Source organism: Drosophila grimshawi, unplaced genomic scaffold, assembly GCF_018153295.1.
Source record: "Drosophila grimshawi isolate 15287-2541.00 unplaced genomic scaffold, ASM1815329v1 contig_848, whole genome shotgun sequence".
Classification (NCBI taxonomy): domain Eukaryota; kingdom Metazoa; phylum Arthropoda; class Insecta; order Diptera; family Drosophilidae; genus Drosophila; species Drosophila grimshawi.
This window is the reverse complement of record NW_025063692.1, coordinates 12,131,351-12,157,427: the sequence shown is the minus strand read 5'-3', so window position 1 is coordinate 12,157,427 and position 26,077 is coordinate 12,131,351. Positions and strand designations below refer to the sequence as shown.

Here is a 26,077-nt window from a genome sequence, read left to right as displayed (position 1 = left end):
GGAATAGAAAAATGTATTCTATTTTGATATAAGAGAACACTAGGTACAAAATATATAGAGGGGAGTAACAACAGATACATCAAATATGTAGAACATATATATTTGTTCTTGATTTATATATATATCACAAAAAATAAACGACTTGTTTGAGAAAATTTGTAAAAAAAAATATTAACTTTACAATGAAGCATTATTATAATTTGATTGATAATAAACAATTATTAATTCTCACATTGACAAGCTTCTCAAATGTGGGGAAAGTGAAACCGTTAAAATGCGTTGCATAAAATAGCAAAATGAGCTTTTAGTCGTTTTAGCTTTTTACCTTGAACTTGGCGCAGCTTTATTCATTCATAAATTCTGCCAGCTGTTCATTCATGGAATGTTGTTGGCTACGTTTCGCCATCGGCAATTGGGAATCGGGCGTCGCGCATTGGGAATCATCGGGTGCCGGCATCGACATCGTCTTTACCCACATGCCACATGTTGCAAGCGCTCGCTTGATTCAGTTGCGACCGTTAGCTTCGCAAGCGCGCTGCCAACGTCTGCGCGCAAAAACACAAAAATCTTACGAAAATTCGACACACTACGAATTTATTTTGTTTATTTTTTTTTGCGGAAATTAAAAATAATATAAGTAAAAAAGGAAATTATTATTATATAAATCGAAAATCAACTCGTGCTGATCTCAGTTTTAAGTCCTATCCAGAAGGTGCAAGTGTTGTTGTTCACAGAGATCGTCTTGATGTTTTCATTATTTTTTGTCGCTGTGCGGTGTTCGAAAATTGTTTTAGATCTGCATTGATTGTTTATTGCATTTGAGTAGCAAGAGGAAAAGCTAAACAAACAAACAACAATAAAAAAAAAAGACAAAAACAATCAGTTTCAGTTTCCACATCTGTCGTGACAATAAATATAACAATGCGTAAGTCTTGCACAAATAAACAATTTTAATTCGATTTCGATTTTGATGTTGACGTCGATTTCGGCCCACCTTCAGTTGGATCTGTGCATAGACACAATTAATTTATATAGTCGTTATTTTGGCAGCATTCTATGTTCAATAACTGCATTAAAAACAAAACCGCAACCCACACAGACATTTTTGGCATGTGTCTCTATAATCTGGAAACCTACGATGCCTCACCTTTTTGAATATAATATTTGCGAATACTGTTTAGAATATTGAGATTTGGTAACAGAGCTGAAAATTGAGTTGAGAATAGAATTATGGACTAAGCTGCCGACTTAGGAACAGAATAGATTTTCAAATCGAGCTGTCAACAGAGCTGATAAAATTGTAGGGAATTACAGTAGAAGTGCGATCGAATTGAAAATACTTTGCCATAAGAAAAGTTACTTGCAGTTCTTTAATCTAAAACTCTTAAAATAAAATTGGAACATTTCCAAATTTAAATGAAATTCACCTTTGGAAATTGACCCAATTTTATTTATATGAAGACTATTTTTACGATTGATTTCTCAAAAGATGCTGAAATGGCATTTTATATAAATAGAAGTTTATAAAATGTCAAAGAAAGCTGAAAACAAATTTAGCTCATTGATGGATGGGCCTAACAAGCCTTCCATTGAGCAATTTATCAGTATTCAGCGAGAATTAAAATTGCAAATTTTATTAAATTGATTAACTTGATGGGTAAATGGATGTCGCTATAGAGCGAAGACATCTTAAACGGCGTTAATTTTATGAGCGCTGTTGAAATTCATAGAATCGCAGTAGACCCAATAACTGATACCATTAAAGTCACAGCTCGAACACGAAAATCGTGCAATAAGCCAGCTGTGTTTATGCTTTCAATTTCTTTGCCATTGGTTTAAATGAAAATTGTAATTTGCATATTAAAATATGATATTAAACGGACGATGACCAGAAATATCACAATGACTGGGTTAAGTGGAAGGTGGTAGTGGGAGGGGAAGCGAGGGGGTTGACGGTGGAGAGTGGAGAGTGTAGCAATGTCGTTAATATCCGTTGTTTCAAGTTCCGATTTAGCGTAACCCCATTAAATTGTTGTAATAAAATGTCATTAAGCGTGAATGCGATGCGGTGGAGTCCCTTAAATTTATGGCGGGGCCAAATCAAAACGACGACGAGAAGAAACCGCGAATTGTGTGTGTGTGTGTGTGTGTGTGTGTGTGTGTGTGTGTGTGTGTGTGTGTGTGTGTGTGTGTGTGTGTGTGTGTGTGTGTATTCGAAGAGAAAAATTCAAGTATTTCGCAATATGGAGCATGATAGTCTACGAAGATTAAAATTATTAAACATATGAGGCGGCATTTTTAGGTATTTATATTTTCCCCCTCTCTGCGAGAGACACCTACTTTCAGTTAGTAGAAAACGATCTTCAAGCAAGTAGCAGCAAGTAGCAAGTAGATGAGATGTAAACATCAACTTTCGCTTATAAATGTATTTAAAAACAAGAAGATTGCACGCCCTTTTAGGGCGTAGTATTCTGCTGACATCTAAATTTTAGTGAAAAATGGGAAAACTTGTTATGTTTTTGTGTCACGACTGGTTGTGAATTGAATATTCCATAATTATGTATTTATACTGGCTCAGAAAGGGTAACATGCATGCCAATGCCTATCTCGATGCCACAGCTTAAAACTCATCTCTCGACTGATTGTTCCTATGATGGTTCAATATTTTAATATAACTTTAGCGATGTGTGTTGCATTTGCTGCGGTTGTGGTCTGTGGACAGTTCTACATTGATTCCCTCAACTAGCCATAGTTCAAGTCGCAATATCGAATGGCAAAAAAAAAAAACGGGTTGGGTTATTAGTTGTGGACCAGTTCGCAGCTTATGCAAATAGAAACCTAGTTTAGCGGTCAGAACGGCGGCTCATGAGCAGCACATGCGATGCCACTCAATTCCACACAGGGTTCCATTTAATACGGCTATCGTTTTGTGCAATGCAGTCTGAGGATTACATATAGATATGGACATAAGCAGCTGTTAGATGTTTGGGATTTATGAACTCCAATGGTGATCCCCAAAGGGCGACCAAATGAAAAAAAAAAACCATTCTGCGAAAGCCTAAATAAAGGTGAAAAGCAAAGGCCAAAAGAGAAGCTCCCAAAAGTGGTGTGGTCTCCTCTTGACATTTAAATTTGAATTTTAATTATGAAATGTATCTAAAGTAACTCCAAATTGGGTAACATCAAAGTTGCGGATGGGAATGAAGAGCCAGTTCAATGCAAATATTTGTTTATTACTTGTTAAGCCCAAAAAAAGGAAAAAGGTTATAGCCAAATCAAATGTATGCTTTAAAAGAAATCTAAAAACTTACAATTTTATTGGGTATGGTTTAGGTTAGTGCTTTAATAAGTGTAAATCCCTTTTGATATCTTGCTTAATACAAGTTGGAAAAACTCGTCACAATTATTTTTGGATTGAGTACAAAACTATTTTTCAAATAAAAAATGCCTTTGAACTCGACAACATTCTATGACATTTGTCAAAACTGAACTGAATTTAAGGCTGATTTGATTAACTCTGCATCTAATATTTATTATTATTGGGGATGTGCATGCACTGCCAACCAGTTAGATCTACTTTGCTCCTTTCTGAGCCTATAGCTCTTCCATTAACCCCAATTGCTGCACGAATGGTTTTCATGTCCTTGGAATTTAAAACATGTTTCCCTAGGATACCACATCTTTTCCTGGCTCCGGCGACACAATCCGATATAATATGTTTTGAGATGTTTTGAGCCTTCGTTCATAATCATAGTTCGCTACATAGTTTAGTTGGGTTACTTCTTTGTGTACAATGTTTTTGCAAGAGACCGGTTAGTATTCATTCTGTTCTTCTTTTACTTATATATTAATTAGAAATTACTCTTCCCCATCAGCGACAATTGCTTAAGAGATTTACAAAAAGCACGTTTAACGCATTACATAATCTCAAAAATTCGAGCAGGACATAAGCTGGTTCCCTTCTCTTGTCCCCCATCTCAGCTGTATTTATTTAGACACTTTGCTGATTCTCTATTCGCACAACTTACCAGCCACTTGAGCAGGAGCATTCCTTTTCGCTTGGGCCAGGAAAAAACAAATAAATGTTACTCAGGCGTTTACCCATAATAATAACAACGTTATTCATATACACACACACAGATGGTTCAGGTGCGGGTCACTTGGATTCAAGTTCAGTTCCTGCCGCATAGCCAAATGTTCCGATTTTCCATTTAAGCGCGTGTCGCCCGCAGCTGATATGATGACGTCGGATGGTAGGGTTGGGAATAGGAATGGGATTGGAGATGCGGATGCGGATGGAGAGGGAGAAGGAGAAATGCGTAAAAATGAGTTGGGTTAGTTGGGTGCGCATAAGTCCATTGGAGCAATCCAAAACATACTTGTTGTAATTTGAGTATGGCAATCATTATTTATTGCCGCACTTCTCACATTCTGCACCCAGATGATGTGCACCTAATGACGTACCCGCAACTATCCCCTCGAGTCCCCTCATCGCACATTTTTCGGGGGTTGTTTGCTAATCGATGGAAAAAACTAAACCCAATATCAAGTGACAAGTTTATAGAATGGGTCTAGCCCTAAAGCGAAGACCAATTCAAAATACGTGTGTTTTATATACTCTGCGACCGACAAAATGAACTGCAAGACTAAAAGAGTTTGATAAGTTAAATTTGCAATGCACACAGAGGAAGAAAGGCAAACTAGAGATTGGAATAAATTCTTGGTTGAAGTACAACAAATCTGGCAAAAATTTAATGGGTAATCTGTAATCATGACTTTTGTCTTCATATTGGAAATTTTCATTCCCTTTTAGTATAAAAAAATTTGGATTTATAATCAAATCTGCAATTGTAATTCGATGTTTCCTCTGCAGAATGCAATAAAAATCATATAATTTTATAAATTCAAATACAGGCAAACTTCTGTTTTTTTTTATTTTAATTTTCTTCGTTTGTTTTTTTTGGTTCTACAAAGACCCAATTGAATTGTCAGGCAGATATAATGACAGGCAAAAAGGTTACGCAACATTAGGCCACAACGATGAGTGTCGTCTGAAATGATAGTGAAATTTCGAATGTATTCGTTTTCGGGATTACCTCTCAATGGGAGGACACTTTGAGTGTGTAATTGAGCTAAGTGATGAGAAAAAGGGCATGTCAAGGCAGATGCCTCCACAACGAATCCCCATTGAGTGATTGTCTATCCAAAATTGACGCCAAATGTTTATGACCCTGTGACAGCCGGAAATTCAGCTTCGTAAGCACTTAAGACCAATGCAAGGAGCGGTTACCGTTACAGCCAATAACTATTGCCTCCAATACACTTCTTCAACGGGTCTCAACGGATTGTACGAAATCGATGTGATTATTGGGATCTGAAAACGAATAAAACTTATTACAACTTTGTGGCTAAGACCGTGTCCCTTAAGACGCATTCGCAACTAGTTTTGATTATTTAAATTGATGGTAGCAAATGTATTAGAACTTTTCCTATGGTAGCAAATTTATTAGAACTTTTCCTATGGCTGGAATTTAAACAGAATTCTGTAATATATTCGCTGTGGGCTTCAGTGATTCGTCAATAACAAATAAACTTTTGAAAAAAAGAAGCCAAAAGTAATTGAAAAAGTGTTTACGAATAAATTTATAATAGGCAATCGAATATGGATTAAATTTATTTCCCCAATTCAGAAATTATGTATATGTTCAATTGTTATTATGAAGGGTTAGACGGTTGTTAGCCAAGAATTGGCCAGTTGTGTTCCCAGTCGTGTTTTTTAATTATAAAAAAATGTGATTAAGCTACAGGGCTCCGTGTTAAAATAATGCTTGTTTCACACTTAAGATAGAGTGAGCGATACTGTTCTGCCATAAAAATTAATAATGTAGTATCGGTTATGTAGATCTTGGATTTGACCTTTCAGGGTTTTGGCCGGTTGGCCAAACTGACATGTGCATATCAAGCTTGCCTCAAGTAATTAACATGTGGTGGCTGACCACTTCGTGCCACTGTCAAGCTCGGACTTCTAGATAAACACACATCAAAAATCGTAAACCATCCCAACCCAAAAAAACAAACAAAAAAAAAAGAAAAGAAAAACAAAATTACTTTGGAGCAGGCCATAAAATGAAATATTTGCACAGTGGGAAATCCGATGTGTGTATGTGAATATTTGTGTGTGTGTGTGTGTGTGTGTTTGTGTGTGTGTCCCGGCACCCAATATAAATGTCATGTGTAATTTCTTGATTGAAGTGTAAGGGCCGCAGCAATGGCAAGCTTAAGCCAATGCTTTGAATGGCTCAAGTTTAATCGTCCTATCAGCAAACCATTTTATTTAACGGATTGCGAATGCAAATGCGAAAGTGAGTGTGGAAGTGGAAGTCATCTTGAATGGAGATGACGAGCTTGGCGTGAGTCGTGATCACACTACTCATTTAGATGACTCAAATAGATTGTCAAAGGGATCTAATCACACACAAGCATAACGCAACTTTAGACAACAAACGGCAATTTGTTCGAATGTTTTAGTTAATGATTGTTTGTTTGTTTGTTTGGATTGTTAGGATTGTTATTAATACATAACAATTTTTCTAAAATACGTTTATATTTAGTGTCTTACTCATACTAAGACTTCATTCATTTGTAAGATATGCGCTTGAAGTCTGTACACGAGTCCATCTCTAGCTGGGAGGAAGGCCTTTTGGGCAAATAGCATTTATATTCATTTGTGCTTTGGTTGTTGCCACTTATTGCCTTTGTGCCTCCCCCTCACTGACTATGATTAATGCCCTTTCTCTCAGGCAGGAAGGGATCGGATCTCAAGTGTTGTCGCTGTGGAGAATCGAGGCTCATGATGTAATTAAATGGTTGTATAGCAAATAAGATTCCTTGGTAAACAGAGCAATTGCTTGGCTTTAATGGGTTAACAATTAACCCATTGGTATGCGGGGTATCTGCATTCCCAAGTGGTCCACTTTTAGACCACAAGAGTTTGTAGCAATGTTTTAGCATTTAAATATTCGACGATTTACTTTTAAAAATAAATTTGCGCCACCGCAACATGAACAATGGCATTGGCAGGGGGTCGCAGGTGGTCTCTATGCTGAGGGTATACTTTCAGCTGCCCCATTTGTGTTTATAATGTTTTAGTTTTATTTGTATTTGTGTTTTTTGTATTTTGTTATTGGTTACTTAAGCAGCTTGTTTACAAAACTTGAATTGTATTTAAAATGTTTGCATTGATTGTATTGTTGCCTTTGTAGACTATGATCTCTGTTTGTATTCCACACATTCACTGAGAGAAATCATTTCAAAACTTCTTGAAACTTCTTCTACAAAATAGTTACAATCCAAGAATATTTGCATTTGATGCAAATTTATTACTTGTCAGTTCTTGGCTTAGAAACTTAAATTTTGTGGTTCAAACTTATTTAGTTTTATTCAAAATTGATATAAGCATTGATTTAAGAATACATGTACTTAAAATGAGACCTAAATAATGTATTTCAAGGAATCTAGTTCTTTAGTTAAGTTAGGATTATTTCTATATGGTCTAAGAAATCATTTTTTTTTTTGTATCTAAAAACAATAATACTTAATTCATTCCGAAAAAGTATTACGTATATGAAATTGAAGCGTTTTGAAATCGTTTTCAATAGATTTGAGGACAAACTTCGCATTTTTTTCAGAGTGTATTCAGCACAGCCGAAAAACAGCAACCTGAAATGAACATAACAAGAAAAATCAAAAAGATAAAGAGAAAAAATTTGGAATCTAAACAGTAGCACGAAGTGAATAAAACCTTTGGAATTTCTCAGTCGTTTTTCCAACACAACAATTTTCACTAACGATATGCTTATTGTTTGGGTTGAGTATATACTCACATACATACATATGTACGTATGTATGTATGTATGTATGTATGTGTATATGACAAATCACCTATTGGCGCTTACCTCATCGTAGAACAAACAAATGTCTTAATCTAAAATCTTTTATTTTTGTTAATTCGTTTTTTTTTTCTATAAATTGCCTATGTAAATAATAATGTAATTTAATTTCTATTGATTTGATTCGTCGGTCAATTAGGACAAGTAATTAACATTTTTCCTTAATGTTCAAATGGATTCTTTATTCTAAGTTCGGTTTTTCATTCATTCATTTCAAATTCGATATTATAATTTGCCTTTGTGAAGATCTACTCCCTTTTGGTCCATTCTGTGCGCCTTTTAAAGGTCCTCGTTTAGTACCAATTGGCAGCCAAAAGGTGTGCTTAATCGCCTTACGATTGCCAATAAGAAGAAAGAAACAAACTGAACTCAATCAACCCAAAAAAAAAGTAGAGAAAGAAGAGAAGCAGACGAAGCAATGCCTCAATACAGTGAGCACTTATTTACGGTGAGCAGTCGGCCTATAATCGGCGATTTGACAATTTGTTTACATGTCCTAAAACCCCACTAAAATAAAACACAACTCGACCCAAAAAACGCATCCATTCACCCTCTTTTTACCCGATAACACTTGCCTCAGCCATTACATTGTATGTGTGTGTTTTGGCATAAGTCGATCGGTTGCTTTGGTCTTTATGGCTTTAGTTTCTATTTTGGTGGCAAGCAACCGCCTCTCACACCCCCCTCTGGGTAGCAGACTGTTGCTTAGTTGCATGCGAAGGCATTTGCTTTAATTATTTCAAATGGACATAAACAAAAGCGGGCAACTGACCGGGCTGAGTGTGTTTGCTTTAGACACGAATGATAATTTTCACCAGACGGTAAGACGTAATGGGCTACGTGATACACTCAGAAAAACGAACATTCGCAGAGACAAGCGAGAACTTTTCTTTTCAAAATTCAGCGTTATCACTTATAAAATAGAATCAACCTTTTTTTTATCTAATCAAAGTTTGTTAACCATCAACTCAGAAAGAAAGAGTTAATAAATAAGACAAGTTTTCGAAAATGTTCAAAGTTTTTAGATATTTAATAGAAGGTTTGTGGTGAAAAACAATTTCAGACTTATGCGGGATTTGAGATAAGCGTTGTAGCGTTTCCATAATAATATCTGTTTTTCAACATTTGTTGCTTAACTCTTGAACTTCTAGGGCTTATTTTTGTCTAAGTGTAGCATGTTGCAAGTGGGCCCGTTCAAGACTGCTGCGAGACGATGCGGATTATGGCTGCTGCCAGTGCATATTTATGCGGTTAAAGCTGGTGAAAGTTTGAGGTCAACAATTTTGATCAAGGCCAAGGCAATTTTGTACGTTCGAAGATGATGGTTTTTGCCCCAATGCGAATTCACGTTATTTAGATGTCATCAATCACAGCATCGCCAGTGCCGCAAACATTTCAATTTGCTGGCAAATGTGTTGACAAACGGCAGCAGCAACAACACTGAAATGGGAACTGGATATTTGTATATACAATCTGGGACGGAGGACCACGTCTGCTACTAGTACTGCTTCTTCTTCTTCTTCTTCCTCTTCTTCTTCTTCATCTTCTTGTGCGTATTGACCCCCTCGGAACACATACATTAGCAACACGTGTCAAGCGCCTCCTTCGCCCACATCGTGCTCTTTCCTCTGCGGTCGCACTTAATTACACTTTTATGGAGTCAGCCTCGTGCTGGTCTCCTTCTTCAACTGATTTTCTTTTGCTGTTTGTTGACAACAACAATCGCGACTGCCAGCTGCAATTGTAGTTGCAACACGCCGACTTTAATTTTCATTGCTGCCACTGAGAGTTATGAGCTGTTGACATTTACCCAGACTCTCATTGTTCGCATCTCTGCCACACATCCTTTGCAGCCTTTTTAATGCAGTTCCTATTGCTGTTCCTCTTGTTGCCAGTTAAACTTGTGCTTGGCTATTGTGCATAATCACACAGCGACTCTTGCAAATGAATCCTGTTGTTTTGGCTACTTGTCATTTTTTTTCATGGGTTTACCCTAATTAACAAGACATGTTTTTTTTTTTTACTTGCTTATAAATTATATATTTATACTTTGCTTTCATTTATCATGTTTTTTATGGCATATTTTAAATATGCTTTTTTATTTTGTTTATTATGGAAAGTATTTAAACAAACCCCAGTGAAATTCTTGTAGTATTTATAATTAAAATACTTACTTGTTGAGACCCTGCTTTTCACTACAGAACATTCATTTCGTATTTATTCTTTTGTTAAGAAATATGTGTGCTAAATATTAAATTTTTTTTCCTTTAACTGGTGCCCATATTAAAATACATTGAAATGCCAAATTTGATTAATCATCTCTCAAAAATCTGCATATACAGGGTATATAAAGTTCATGGTCCTCATGAAGCCACGTTGCATCCTCTGTAAATAGTTTAATCTTTTGTTGATTTTAGTTGTGTTTTTTACAATTAACTTTTCGTTTGTTTACCTGTAGGAAGCTGTTGTTTTGTTTTCCATAACAAAATGCCTTAACACTTTTGAAAAGTTGAAAATGTAGTTCTTTTTATATTTGTATGTATGTTGATACATATGTATGTTGATGTGCAGGTGTATTTATATTCAGGGTTTCACAGTTACTCGTTGATGACATTGTGTGTTAATATATATGTTGTCATATTATCTTTAATTTTACTTGATTAATTTTTGCTTGTTCATGCAATTTGAATTTTTCGTCGTTATTGCTGATGTTGCTGTTACCTGTTATTGCCTTTTGTCTGATTTACATTTATTTGTTTACATTTCGTTGTTATATTTTTTCATATTTTGTTTTTTTCATTTTTATAACCGAACGAATGGAATTCTCATTTGCTTGAGCAGCTGTCGACGCGGCTATCAAAAAGTCAACCACATTGATGGCTTATCGATGATGCGGAAACTGGCACACCTCCCCCACTCCCCTACACACACATCCATCTACCAGTTCTCTCTCTCGCTCTGTACCTCTATCGCTCAAGGACCCCGTATAGAATTTTACGGGCCATTGAGCCATATCCCAAATGTACTGTACATAATTTTTATTACAAACAATTTAATTGCATATTTTGCACATTCGCATATTCGATGCGAAATGCGAAATTTGCTGTTTACCCCCAATCCCAATCTCAAATCCTCCATCTGGCGATTGCATCGTAAAAAGTGCACTGCATTAAATGCAATCGTTAAAAATGATAAATGATTAATCGCCAAAGTGCTGCGAACCAATATGGGAATTGCGGCTCAATTCATTCAATAACATCGTTGAATATCACTATTTAACATGCCAAAACCTTCTCTCAGATATAGTTTGCTGATCCAGCGACTTTATTATTTCAATTTAGTAAATTAAAAATATATATGATATTCCAGGCTATACGCTTCCCCTTTCAAATCAGCCGACAAATGCTGTCAGCCATCCACTTGTTTTGGCCTACTTGAGAACAAGATTTATTGGAGCCAAAAAAAAAAAAAAAAAAAAAATACAAATAAAAAAAAAATTGAAAGAAGGAAAATGTTTTGCGCTGTGGTGTTTTCAATTTGTAATCAAATCGAGGGCGTTCACAGCTCATAGAGCTGCCGATCTATATATCTACATATGGGAGCAGCATTTTCCAATTTGCCAAATCAATAGAATTCATAATTTACTACTCACGTTATAATTATTTGGCCTTCAGTCAGACAGCTTTTTCATTCCAAATATTCTGCGCGTTGTGTATTTAAAATACCAATTTAATTAATAAATATGAATTGTTTCCCATTGACCTTTCCATAAAAACCAAACTTTGTTTGCTTGTTTAATTTTCATTAAAAAAAACTGAAATAAAATAAATATTAGCTTATTCTAAAATATTTTATAAAAGTTACGAAGGATTCCTAATAGAAATACTTACAAGGAAAGCCTTTTTGAAGCTATAATTTGAATATGAATTCGAGCTGGAATCGCCTTTCAGACTTTAAATGTAGTATTTCAATTGCTGTTTAAATATTAGAAAGTATTAATAATATGAATATATGAATGTATAAAAATGTGAAGAAAAAATAGCACCACTTCTAAGATACTAAAATACCATGGACAACATTGCTTATGCGAGTGGAGCTATTATTTTATTCGCAGCTGCAGAAGTACATATTTATTTATATTTAATATGATTGTATTTATATTATGATATGATTGTATTTATTTAAGATATGTATTTGTTTTTTTTTGTACAGCATTTGTCAACCTGTGCACTCTTTCCATCCTCCTCTCGGTGACGACATTGACCTTGGCGGGCGTTACGAGTGGTGTCGCGCAGATAAGGTTCGGTGTTGCACAAGGCAATGGAATTTTGGCGCTTAGAAACAGCGTGGTCGCGCAACACGGAGATAAAGAGTCACCTCACAAGTTGGGACTGCTGAAAGTTGAGGTGAATGGGATGGATGCAATTGACTCCGCAATACTGCTGCCCGACGAGAAGGATGCTTGCCCGCCTGGATATTTTCACTGCAACACTACCGCACAGTGTGTGCCGCAGCGTGCGAACTGCGATGGGAGCGTCGACTGCGATGATGGGTCGGACGAGTGGAACTGCGTGAATGAGGCGGATGCCAAGTACTGGGATCACTTGTTTCGTAAAAACTCGTTCGGACGTCAGGGCATGGATGACAAACATATTGGCGATTGTTGTGAGTATTCTCCCCCGTCCCCCGTCCCCCGTCCCCCTCACCATTCAGCCCCATATGATTGGCGTAGCAACAAGGTCGAAGTAATTAAGCGTTCCATTATGAGTGTCGACCATGTAGTAAGTGGCGCCAACTAGTGAAGGATAGCTCCGTTCGAGTTATGTCCTTCCGCTCCACAGCTCGCTCTCATGTTATGTCTTATTATATTCATAGAATTATCATACGTTTCACTAAATGGAATCCCTGATGGGGATATCAAGTGTTATGATAGCAAATACTTATTAACGTGAACCCGTTTTGTTTTGCTTCAATTTTTATTATTCTTTTTTTTGTTTCGTAGCCTGGACGAATACGAACTTCAGTTGTCCTTGTCGCGGCGATGAGATTTTGTGTCGTTTTCAGAAACTGACGTCGCTGCCAACTCATCTGCCCACCAACAGTCTGACAACGCTGTAAGTACTGAACAAATATCAAGGTCAGCTTTCGAATGATTCCTGTTAAAATTACATTGCTTTTATCCCTTGTTTACTAAAATATTACCAAGTGTGTTTTGAAAAAAAAAATTCGAATAATATTTGCCGTTTTACATGAATCTTGACAGGAACATAAGAAATCGGATCTGTCAATATTCAATATTAAACAAAAATTGAAAAAATTCTAAAGAAACTAATTGATTTTTCAGTAATGAAAGTAAATGCTTGGACTTAACTTGAAAGCTTAACTATACCTTTTATAACAATTGTTAAATGGTTATTTAATTGTTCAAATCAACCAATTTCTTTTATTTTGTGAAGCTCTTTTGATTGGAATAGCTATAAGGCTTCCAATATTTTTTCAGTATGCTAAATTATTGTCATAGATTGATCAATTGATTAATTGTCTGAATACTTTTTGTAAGACTTTATTTGACTTATGCTATGGTTGTATTTGTTTTTAGTGACCTTACTGGCAACCATTTTGACGTCATCAACGAAACCTTCTTCAGCGCCCTGCCCGATGTGGAGAGCTTGTGAGTAAAGAGACCCTCAAATCCCACACAAATGTTGGTAAAAATAGAAATTCAAGCATTCGCTTAGCTGTTGAAATTTCAAAGATACAGCCCTCGATATTACCGTCCTGCTGTGTCGATTAAGCAGCCAAACGTTGTCGCACATACAAATTACACACAGACTTGACTAGAGTTATGGCCATGGGGTATCTAGAGGTACATGGGAGAAGGACGAGGGGGGGCGGTGCTGCTGGTATGGGCAGATAGAGTTCGTATCGTGTTTTGCAGGCGGTTGCAGTTTATGTGCCACTATGTTAAAGGACCCCGACGACGACGAACAGACTAAAGCCCTTAAACCGCTTCAACATACTGTGACAAAATGGGAGACGCTTTATTAACACTGTGAGAACCGAAAATGTTGCCACAAAACAGAATATGATAAGCTGTATTTGAAATTTGATGCCTTAGCCTATTTGTGCGAAAAGCCGTCAGCCAGACTTTAAGCAAGAGTATTCAGTTTTATTTTAATGAAGCAATTCAAATTGTTGTGGTCAAATGTAATAGAGAATAAGACCACAGGATATTCCAACACGCAAGAAAATAAACTTAGTAAGCATTAAGCCTGAGCATTTTGTAAGAGAAAAACAGAGGGAGGGACAGAGACAGTGACAGAGACAGAGACAGAGACAGAGACAGTGACAGAGACAGAGAAAGAGAGAAAGGAGAAGAGGCAATGTTAAGGTTGTAATCAGTGTGTTGAAGACATTAGACAGGAGAAAAAGAGAAAAGAAAACAGCAATCAAACAATCAGAGCCCATCGAATCAGCACACAAAATCAGCATAGATATATATTACGTATATGTAGTTCATTAAGTCATTAAGTCGAGCTAATCCGTTTTTAGTTTCTCTCAGCGTAAGTGCAGCTAATTCATAGCTACGAGTATGTGCCCAGAATTAGTATGCAATGGTTTGTCTGTGTGTTCGTTGGAGAACATATTGCCCATTGGCCACATTACTTATGCCTAAGCACTTGGAAATCCACCAGTGGGGAACATCGTCGCCACATATGGAACTTGACTTCCTATCTCCCAGTTAGAAACTCCTTTGTCAACTGCTGCCAACTGTTCTGAATATGGAGCAACGTCCTAATGATATAGGAATCACCAAGGAATCCAGAGGCTGCACGGGGCCCGCATGGGGTGGGGGGCATCTGAGACATCTGTTGTGCGTAGGCAACGAACATCTGTGGAAATTAATTTGACCGCAGGTCGTCAGCTGAGCCAAAAACGAAGAATATATGTGGGAGTTAGCTGACCAAATGAGATCTCAATCCGAAAATGCCCTGAAGTCAGTTTTTGAATTTTTGTAATAATTCCTTTAAATGTTTTCCAACTTCTATACAACGTTTCTGTGCCAAAAAGCAGTACGGAATCTTTATAATTGTGATGAGTTTGGCTAAGACTTTATTGAGTCGACATTCTGTAAAGAAAAACATAAATTTAAGAAAAAGTTAAAACTTTCACATTCAGTAAACAAACAAAACAAACAAAATGAAAGTTTCCTGTTTCGAGAACTGAATAAGTACACATATCTGAATTTCGATGAGTTTTCATTCCTTTTGCTTTCACGCCTCGGCTAAAGGCCTTGGAGTAAAGATAACTTCTGATTCTTAACTTGGCAGTTTATTTTTGTTGTTGCGTTTTACAATTTTTCGCAGCCGCATTTTCTTCGTGCGGAAAAAAACTTAACAATTGAATTGAAGTTTTATTCAGTTTAATTCAATGCTTCTGTTTGCATACAATAAGTCTATCTGTAACTGTAACTGAGCGCGTATCTGTATCTTATCCCCACACATTCAGGGTGCTGAAGTTTTGCTCAATCCGTGAGATACTTCCGCATGCATTCGATAGACTGGCCGCCATTCCACTAAAGACACTGTAAGTATTGCGCTCCTCTCAGGGAGGAGGAGGAGATGGGCTGGAGCCTATATTGTATGGTTGGGGGCATAACTCATAATTAACTTTTGTTATTTATGTGCACTTAATTTATTTGTTGCTGCTGTGGATGCTACTGGAAATGGACCGTGTCCTGAATTGTTTTCGCCTTCCATTTTTCTTCTCTTTCGATTTTTCAGTTATATGGATGATAATAAATTATCGCGTTTACCAGAGCATTTCTTTGCCCCAGGCAATCAATTGAGAATTTTGTAAGTATTATTACTGATTATTATATAATTAAGTGAGCTCAGCAGCTCCGCATAAAAGAAACCGTTAACTGTGCATATACAACAGATATAGGGATTTACGCCTGTAGACAAATTTAATGCTTCACTAAGGACATATTACTTAAATCACACACATAATTACGTATATATATATCTAAAGGAAAGGTTTTAAATAAAAGGTTAACATTTCATTTAATGGGAATCTTGTCGTGAAGCAAAGTCGGTCTAGTTTAATCAACCAAGCTGCATTGACTGGAACACATAAGCAAATATGACTTTGGATCAACTCAGTTTAAATTCCTGATCAAAATCAGGTTTCTATGTGGTACACACTCTCCAATTAAATTATAAACCTTGCTCGAAATCCAAATTATATTACAACTGTTGCCTATCAACAGGCGCTGGGGAAATTAAGCATACGTCCCATGGACGTCGTTGTCAGTTGTTGTTAAGGGCGTTAATGTGCTGTTATTTATGTGTAACAAATTTATTTGCCAGCAAAAATAATGACAGAAGGCATTAAAAGATTATAGTTTGGGACTCCGGAAAGAGCTGTTCATAAATAATAAACAATGTATTAAAATTACAATAAATTGAATTGACTGCGATAGCAATTAAAATCGACAGTTAAAGTAACCAATTCAAATTGAAATTCACAACAAATGCAATAGTTAAATTTATTTATTTTTTTAACTTATGCAAATCGAAAATCGGTCGAGTTTTTCGAAAAGGATGGCGTTGGTAACGGCTTATTGACTTAAATTTAGTATATATAATAACAGTTTAGAGAAGAAATCAACATTTTATTTTACAACTAATAATTAGTTTGATATGTCATTTTTTTATGCATTTTGGGAATTTTAAATTTCGCATGTATCTTCAATATCAAAATACATATGGGAATCGCTTGCAAATTAAGCATATTAAACGATAATGCTGTCAACTACTCTATATATAAATATATATATATATATATATATATAGAATATGTATATAGTGCTTGCCATTCCGCTCTGCTGCAAATCATTGCATTACATTACATTTTGTGTAGTGCCTTTTGTGCACAACTGTACTTTTGCAAATTGGGTTTGATAAAAAACAATGAAAAAAAAAGAAGAAAAACAAAGAGAGAAAATAAACTGGGCTGTCAAATTTTGGGCATGAAATTATTATGATGTCGAGCCCGAAGGGGGATTCAAACGCAAAAAAATGCTGTAATTGCCAATAACCATAGATAGAAATGCACACACGCCCATGCATTAAACGAGGAGATTGCATATAAAAGCCGAGACAGTTATGTGCACTAGCAATTGTTGATGGTATCATCATGTGTGTCTGTGTGTGTGTGTCTGTGTGTGTGAATCTGCGCACGTGGGAGTAAATTTATATATCCCAGCTGATAGTCAGTGTGTTTGTGTTTGTATTTGTGTCTGCAGCTATTGTTGCGTATACGCATCGTATGCCAGTTTGGGGCCATAAAGTGGCCCATTGTTGTGGCCTCTGTGCTTTTGTGCTTGACTCGCTCGACTCTAAGTTTATTTATTTTGTTCTTTTTTTTTTTTGTTTTTGGTGCTCAATCGACTCGGTGTGTTGAGGTGGTGTATAATAAAAATATTAGCACTCGCAGCCAAAACTAAAAGTTTGTGTGCAGCCGCACTGAAAGCAGAACGAAGGGAATACTGCTTGTTGTTATTGTTCGTCATCTTCTTCGGAAGCCAAAAAGACAACACAGTAGACGGCGACAACAGAAACTAAAACATAAAATAGAAAACAAAACAAAAACACATAAACAACTCAGTTACACTTTGCGCCAAAAGCGGGAAAGGTTAGTTACGACCAGTTAGCCAGTTAGCCAGTTATCCAGTTGAGGCATACCGATAGTAATTAGAGTTGAGCACAATAGTGAAAATTAACCCCGTAACGCACAAACTGGCCAATCATCAAGTAAAACGTATTTCTCGTATGTGTATTAGTAAATTGTATGATAATCACTATAAATAGATGCTAATGTATTCTAGCCGAAAACCTAATGATTATCTGTCTGGAAATGAATTTGAATAAAGAGGAAAGAAAGCATGGGCATCATCAATAAAAAGGAAGACTAAACAAATCAACAGACAAATGAAATGTGGTAAAAATGGGCGAGCTAAGAACTGATTGTTGTTCAAGTACCAATTCAGCGAAAACGAACAATGATCGCTGGTGCAGGCCATTTGTAGAGTTACTACTTCAAGACGATTCCAGCTTTATTTATATCAGACTTTGCTATGCTCAAGCTTAATTTCCAGTAAGAAATTCAAATTTAGAAAAGGGCATAATGCTCATCTGCTCATCTCTAGTTTTGTGAGTAAATCAGGAGAAGTGGCCGGAGGCACAGCTGCTGGTAGCATTGGCGTTGGTTGGTTGGTTTTCAACTTTTCAGCAGCTGGCGCTTTGACATTTAGCTGGACTGCCAAATTTGGTGCAAGAGGGTGGCAGAGGGGGAGTGGGAAATGCAGGCGGGTGTTTTGCATGCAGGCATGCAGATGACACTTAATGGGTTTATTAAAATGCTATGATTATCCAGTTGTTCTCTGCCTGTCTAGTCTTGTATATTGTTTACTTTGGTACATTAAAATCACATTAGAACTAATGCGACAAGTTAAACATTTTTTTTTGTTCATATAACCTGCAGAATTTTGGCACGCAATCATCTGAGCAGCCTTAGCACTGACGATTTTCGTTATCTGCAGCGATTGGAGGAGCTGTAAGTACTTGAGGAAACATCTAATACATTAAGCAATATGTCCTAGAATTTGTTCTCCGACTGCCAGATATTTCTCAAATCTATTTTTTTATATATAAAAGCACATCGAACGTGTTCAATCTAAAAGAATCGGACTCATTCTTGGTTTAAGTTTACTGTACTCACTTAATCCTGTTAATCCTTCCAGCGATCTGCGCGGTAATCTCATTGGGCATTTTGAGGCACCGGTTTTTGCTCAACTTCAGAACTTGGAGGTGCTGTAAGTGGTCCAAACTATTTGCCCCTAGTCGTATTATGTATCTTATTAGTCAATCTACAACCACTTTAGCTACTTAAATGAGAATCGCTTGAGCCAGCTGCATCCAGGCATGTTTCCCAGCAGTTTGCTCCATCTGCACACGTTGTCCTTGGCGCAAAACCAAATCGCCAGCATTGCGGCGAAAACATTCACATTTCCTCGACTGCGACACTTGTAAGTATTCAGCAGGAGGTGGGTGAAGGGGTGGCAATTCGAAACTACCTCCATTTGAACTGAGGGGCAACAGCTGCCTTAAAGTCCTGCATAGTTCTGCACAATGTACAAATTTTTGTCTACATTTCCGCTTACAGATTTCTGGCCGGCAATCAATTGTCTTACATACGCGACGGAACCTTCTGTAACCTTAGCCATCTGCAAGGATTGTAAGTTGTAACCAAAATACAAAATAGCCGCAAAGAGATTTAAAACAAGAGACACAACACACGTGTATGACTATGCAAATACCCCTTAGATTATGCCGAAAAGGGACTTCCATACGCCATAATTACATAATTAATCACAAAAGTAATTACACTTTTTTGCAAACTCATTTAAGTGTATAATTAGATAACAAAGAAAAAGGTCTCACTACACGGGTAACTAAGTCTGAAAAATGTGCATGCCCTTCTATTTTATTTGATTTTATTTGATTTGATTTTATTTTATTTTTGTTGGAAATTCGATGGAAATATGTTGTGGGGAGAGCGTGACAAAAGGCGAAGCGTTTGATAGGCATGTATAAAAATCTGTCGCGGCTTAGCTGTCCTGGGAGTTTTTCAATTTGCTTAGGCTTAGCCTGACGCACAAAACAGGACTAAAGGACCAGCACACGGACAATGGCAGCCATGCCATGGGATGTCTGTGTTGTGGTTTGGCAACATCAGCGCTCTTTTGTGTTTGTGAAACTTTCGTTTTGCGGAATTTCATTTCTCGATAATGACGACCGAAAAGGACAAACCCAAACGCTCTCGCTGGAATGTGAGCGCAAAAAAAAAAAAAAATGAAATGAATAGATAAGAAGAAATATTAGCTAATAAAAAAAAAGAAGAAGATAAATTGGATAGTTTTGTTTGCATAGGCCACAAAACACAAAACTAAAGTAATCATTGGCCAGTTGGTATCTAATGCATATTGAGCAGCTCCGATTTGATTTGCATGCTGTGGCATGCATAAAATGGCTGTGGCACATTACGTGCTACAACTTTAATGATAAAACTTGAACGCCAAACGGACAACTACCATTTTTAACACACACACACACACATACATTACAAATAATAAACATTTTTCTTATTCGCAGACATTTGAATGAGAACCAAATCGAGAAATTCGATTTGCATGCCTTTGACTGCTTGGAGAATCTGAGCTCCTTGCTGCTGACGGGTAATCGCTTTAAGACCCTCGATCCGGCTGTGCTGCAAAATCTGAGCAGTCTTCACTTTATGTAAGTATCAGCCGACAAATCTCTGAAAGGACTCTGTTCGTAATTGCCAACCTTCGCGTTTTTGTTTTCTCACAAAATACCCTGTACACATCAAAATGAAAGTGTTATGAAATTGTCATCAATTCGTGATTAGTATCAAAAGTCGACCCCGCACGTCGTCTATGCTATATATGCTATATATATGCTATATTCGAATTTGAAAACAGCAGTATAAGCTTAAAGGCAGGAATATAAATTTGATGGAGTTGGTTGTGGCATAAATAAGACTAAATCAAGTCGTGCTATTCTCAACTCTGTTCTTATTTCAAGTTTGATTTTCTCTGTGCACTGTTAGTGCTGTGTACAGGGTATATTTTTAGTCGAGCACTCTTGACAAAAGCACTTTTACTTGTTGGTTTCATCACTCTCTCAATGTGTATCTCTCTGCTTGTCTGCAGCTACTTCTCGTGGTTCCATTTGTGCCGCGCCGCGTTGCATGTGCGTGTTTGTGATCCCCGTGGCGATGGAATCAGCAGCACTTATCACCTGCTCGACAATCAGCTACTGCGCGGCAGGTAAGTACAACTCCACGTTAACGTTAACCCTCATTGCCACCTGTGTGTCTCAGAAGGGGCTTTCCTTATTTCTCGTAATCCGCTGCTGCAACCAACTCAGGCAACATACAGCGTGCAAAGATGCCTTCGTTGAAGTTAACCTCGACGTTTATGTTTTCTGCTTACTTTTATGCTTACTTCTTATGTTAATGCATATTGTTTTGTAAGCTCAGCCAGGGCCTCTTAGCTGTGCATAACGGTTATGTGGGCAACCAGGAATCGCTGTCGAAAACATTTATTGCCCATGGTCATGTAACTTTCATCATTTAGTATTTTTCAATAAGAAACGCTAAATCGAAAATAATTATTTGTATTAAGCCCTTTCCCTTTCCAAATCCATTGAATCTAGGAAAAGATAATAACATTTTCAGTTTCCTTTTGTTTTCTATTCAAATAGACTTTCTAGCTTAAAATTATTTCCCAATAAGAGATTTTCACAATTTCGAAAGTTCTGGGAACGATTAGATTATATTTAGCACGTTAGTTGAGAAATTGAATCAATTGAAATGCACATTGTTAGAAAAAAGGAATGAAACGCAGCTGAATTATTTATTGACTTAATCTTTTCAATTTTATCTGAGAATGTTTTATTCGGCTTTTATATTCTGGCGATCTATTTTATGAGTGCATCAGTTGTAGAGGGCACGACGAAGACGCTCCCGCAGCACAAGCATTCGCATCTGATGCTGATGATCCGTACTGCCCAAAGGGGCTGACGATGGTGGCCCGAAGACTAGACCATTACGGCCGGAGCATGGCACACCACCACCACGATTACGTGCAGCGACCAGGTCCAAGTCAACGGCAGCGGAGCTGATGTCGGCATTGGACTCCAGAACTTGACGCTGATATTCAAAATGCATACTGACCACTTTTAACGTGTCTGGTCTGCTTCTTTTTTTTAGTTTTTTTTTAGTTTTGTCTATTTTGGATGCAATTTAAAATTTCGATAATTTTTCGATGTTGAGTGCTAGACAGTGTGTACAAATAATTTATGTGACTGAAACTGAAACTGTTTGACACATTAATAAGCAAAGCTACTGCGTTTCCAAATTTAGATTCGTTATTTATGACAATAATTAATATTTAGATAATATATCTTAATGCTTACTTCAGAAAGATAAATACTGAGTGAGTCTTTGAAAGTTGCTTAACTTTTCAAAACATTTTTCACTACAGTGCTAAATGGAATTGTTGCCAAATTTAGAAAACTGAAAAAATAAAACAAATTAATTTTTCAATTTTTGAGAAATTAATTTCTTAGTAAAAGAAAATATTTTGATAAAGTTCAAATGTAAAACATTTTTTGTTTACAAAAAATTGTTTGTGAAATTCCGAAAATAGTAATGAAATTTACTCTGTCGTCTGCTATGTTAGAGTTTACCTGCTGTCTGCTTTAGATAGATCACCTATCAATTTAATTTTAGTTTAATGTGCAAGGGTATGAAAAGATTATTGCTTACACCCCATGTGTTGGTGTTGCATTGCATTGTGTAGGTTGTTGCACGCAGCGAGAGCCAAAACTTGGCAAACGCCTTTTCCACTTGGCAATTTCATTTACTGGGTAAACCGACTGTGGCAGCCAGTCAGAAATTCAGCCAGCCAGCACTTGTCATCCGCTAACTTGGCTGAGTGATTATCTGGTTGTCTCTGTCCGCCACTGTGAGTCTTGTGTAACTAATGTGCCAGAAGTGTTTCATCCCCCGAATGCACCCTTCTCTTTTCTCTGGCATCTGCATGAGCAAATGAAAATTACATTTTTGCTTCAGTTTCCTTTCGTCGATTGTTTGTTTGCTTACAATTTACACGCTCAGCGTGCTGCCTGAGTTTTGAATTTTGTTTTCATTTCACTTTTCATTTACCACTCCTTTTTTCACTCTGTGAAAGTGCCTAATGGGAGTCTGAGTGTGTCTTTCAGGATACTCAATCGTCCAGCTTTTATACACTGAGAGAAAATAGAACTATGTACATGCACAACCGATTTGTAATTTGGAACATATTACGCACTTCAATTTATTAAAGTTTTTCTCAAGTTCCTAAATTATTCCGAATTCACTTTAGACAAAAAATCAAAATTTCGGTATTTGGTCCAACAATGTTTGTATTTGTTTTGAAAAACAAAACTCAATATATTTTTCTGAGTGTTGAAGTGTCTAAGCAAATATGAACACTGTACTTTAGAAGACTGTGTGTGTGTGTGTGTGTGTGTGTGTGCACACATACGTTAAGTAACATGGCTGAAAATACCGACACGTTGTGGTTCCGTGGAATGCCTGCTGCTATATTTTATTATTTTTACTTGAAGCCTTCATAAAAATTAAATACTTTTCTACATTTCTTTATTTGTTTTCAGCCTCCTCTTCAGTCATCTTGTGTTTGATCTACCGAATTTAATGCGATATTTAAGCTAGACTACGAATACACACAATTCTTCAGTTTTCTTATGTAAATTATATATGTCATAAGGAATCAACATCTTCACGTTAGACTTGTCAAACTTGATAGTAAACGTGGCTCTCAACTTCTAATCAGAAGCTATTAAAAAACTTGAACAATTTGTTAGAGTCGAATTCGTTTTACCAGCTCAAAATGAAAACTGAAAGTAAGCTGCGTTGGGTAGATGAGATACTGCTTACTTATTATTGAGGTACTTACAACAAAATAGAAAGTAGTCATAGAAATGATAACTCATGCATATGCTTAAAGTTTTTTATTTGTTGTAATCTAATCAATCTGAATTGACATAGTTTGCTTCCGCATCTCATTTCTTTGCTTTGTCATTAGTGTTATATTATATTATATTTGATATTTACCCATTCACATAAGCATGTAGTAAGTAGTAGCAAATACTAGTGAAGCAAATTAATGAATAGTGGCAAGCTTGAAGCTGAAGTAAATTATACTTATTTTTGGAACTGGATGAGCAGCCGTTTTCCCCCTTTCCCTCCACCCCTTAGATGGGCACAGGCTATCATCATCATAAGAAGAGTGGCAGCGTTCGCAATTGTTCCACCAGCTTGTGCCAGGACACTGAGGATGCGTCGTGTCTTGGCAACTGAATCATAATTCCAACGACAATACTACAGTAATGAGCACCCAGACAATTGACATTTGTGACAATCAAGCACACACACACACACACATACGCAAACCCGGAACAAGAACAAAGGCTATTGCACCTAATTGGCCAATAGCATCGAGTAGCATTGAATAGTTAGCAAATGGGCTTTTGGTTTGTGCGAGGACCTCCCTAACATTTAGCTTTAATTGCCCAAATTTATGTCTTTTGATATTCGATGTGCATAGCTTAGCAACACCTCTTTATCCTTCTAGATGACCAATCATTGATAAAAAAACAAAAGATAATAAAAAAGAAGAAAAAATAATGCAGTATGGATTGAATTCTGAATAAAATGGCATTGCTATTGAAAATCGGTTCAGTTTGTAGAATTGCAGCAATATTTACCAAAGTAACCTTATTCTATGAAAGCTAAGATTTGGTACTCTAATTCTTATTGCAGTGTTTGGGTGATGGCCTCAATTGCAGTGGTTGGCAATTTACTTGTGTTGGCTGGTCGCTATTTTTACAAGTCACGCAGCAATGTGGAGCATTCACTTTATTTGCGCCACCTGGCGGCCAGTGACTTCCTGATGGGCATCTACCTGACGCTCATCGCCTGCGCCGACATCAGTTTTCGCGGCGAGTATATTCAGCACGAGGAAACCTGGCGACACAGCGAACTCTGCGCCTTCGCTGGTCTGTTAACTGATGTCTGATGTTACAGACCCAATTTAATCGGACTCATTTCAGGTTTTCTGAGCACCTTCAGCTGCGAGTCTTCAACACTGCTGCTCACATTGGTTACATGGGATCGGCTGATGTCCGTTACGCGGCCCCTCAAGCCACGCGATACGGAAAAAATTCGGTAAATTTAAGTATTAATGTATATTCTTCAAATTCAGCTTTTGCAGCTTTTTAGTTAAAACTTGCACCGTATCCTTTCAATTGTTTACATCTGATTTGTGTGAATCTAACCACTATATCAGATCAGGTGATGATGAGCTTAAGATGAAATATGCATTTCAAATTTCAGCATTGTATTGCGCCTGCTGTTGGTGTGGGGCATCAGCTTTGGACTCGCTGCAGCCCCTCTGCTGCCCAACGATTACTTTGGAGAGCACTTCTATGGCAACAACGGAGTCTGCCTCTCGTTGCACATACACGATCCCTATGCCAAGGTCAGCAGCGGATTGGCTCCAACGAACATAGAGAGAGAAAGATTGCTTAATTTTGTGGTTTATTTCACAGGGCTGGGAGTACTCGGCGCTACTGTTCATCTGCATCAACACAATCTCGTTGGTCTTCATACTGTTCTCGTATGTGCGCATGTTGCAGGCGATACGCGACTCTGGCGGCGGCATGAGGAGCACGCATAGCGGACGCGAGAATGTAGTTGCCACACGGTGAGTCTGTCGTTGGTTGTTGGTACTAGATGATCGAAGGCGACTAGGCGAAGCAGTTTGCTTTCCGTAAGAAAGTTGAATTGTGGAACTGCAGGCTTGCCAAGAACTTGTGAGAAATATCTCCAAAGGCGTAATCATGATTTATGCTTACTTATTTACAGGTTTGCCATCATTGTGACGACAGATTGCGCCTGCTGGCTACCCATTATAGTGGTCAAAATAGCCGCACTTTCAGGTACCTATCTAACTCTTTTTCTCTATCTCGCTCTCTCTCTGTATATTAGGGCTCATGCTGTGCTGTTTCAGGTTGTGTCATCTCACCGAACTTATATGCCTGGCTGGCGGTGATGGTACTGCCGGTTAACTCGGCTTTGAATCCGGTGCTCTACACGCTGACGACGGCCGCCTTTAAGCAGCAGCTGCGTCGCTATTGCCACACGCTTCCCACCTGCTCGCTGGGCAACAATGAGACGCGATCCCAGACGCAAACGGGTTATGAGTCCGGGTTGAGTGTGAGCTTGGCGCATTTGGGCAACGCTGGCATTGGTGGATCGGGACGCAAGCGTATGTCGCACAGGCACATGAGCTACCTTTAGGCTGGGGTTAGGTGGTTGGTGTGTCCGAAGGGGGGCGGGGAGGGTGGGATGGGTTCTAATCAGTTGATTGTACATGTGATCTATAGTTAAAATTTTTATTATACCTACATATG

The 26,077-nt window shown here is 37.5% G+C and overlaps 1 protein-coding gene across 1 annotated transcript; it reads left to right on the top strand.

Annotated features, from left to right (window-relative positions):
• Positions 1–912: 912 nt before the first annotated feature.
• LOC6566038 (relaxin receptor 2) lies at positions 913–25,992 on the top strand. The gene is made up of 18 exons (XM_001992570.3): positions 913–925; positions 12,162–12,614; positions 12,952–13,063; positions 13,549–13,620; positions 15,459–15,536; positions 15,734–15,805; positions 18,498–18,569; positions 18,757–18,828; positions 18,898–19,041; positions 19,179–19,250; positions 20,168–20,311; positions 20,749–20,865; positions 24,426–24,661; positions 24,716–24,830; positions 24,999–25,143; positions 25,214–25,368; positions 25,530–25,603; positions 25,675–25,992. Exons 1-18 carry the CDS (start codon positions 922–924, stop codon positions 25,962–25,964), a joined length of 2,427 nt encoding a protein of 808 aa, XP_001992606.3. The 5' UTR covers positions 913–921; the 3' UTR covers positions 25,965–25,992.
• The last annotated feature ends 85 nt before the right edge of the window (positions 25,993–26,077 follow it).

Excerpts from the sequence above, each read along its gene's own strand:
- LOC6566038 (XM_001992570.3), top strand. Across the intron at positions 18,829-18,897 it reads CTTCAGAACTTGGAGGTGCT|CTACTTAAATGAGAATCGCT; the intron begins GTAAGTGGTCCA and ends CAACCACTTTAG. Across the intron at positions 25,604-25,674 it reads CAAAATAGCCGCACTTTCAG|GTTGTGTCATCTCACCGAAC; the intron begins GTACCTATCTAA and ends GTGCTGTTTCAG.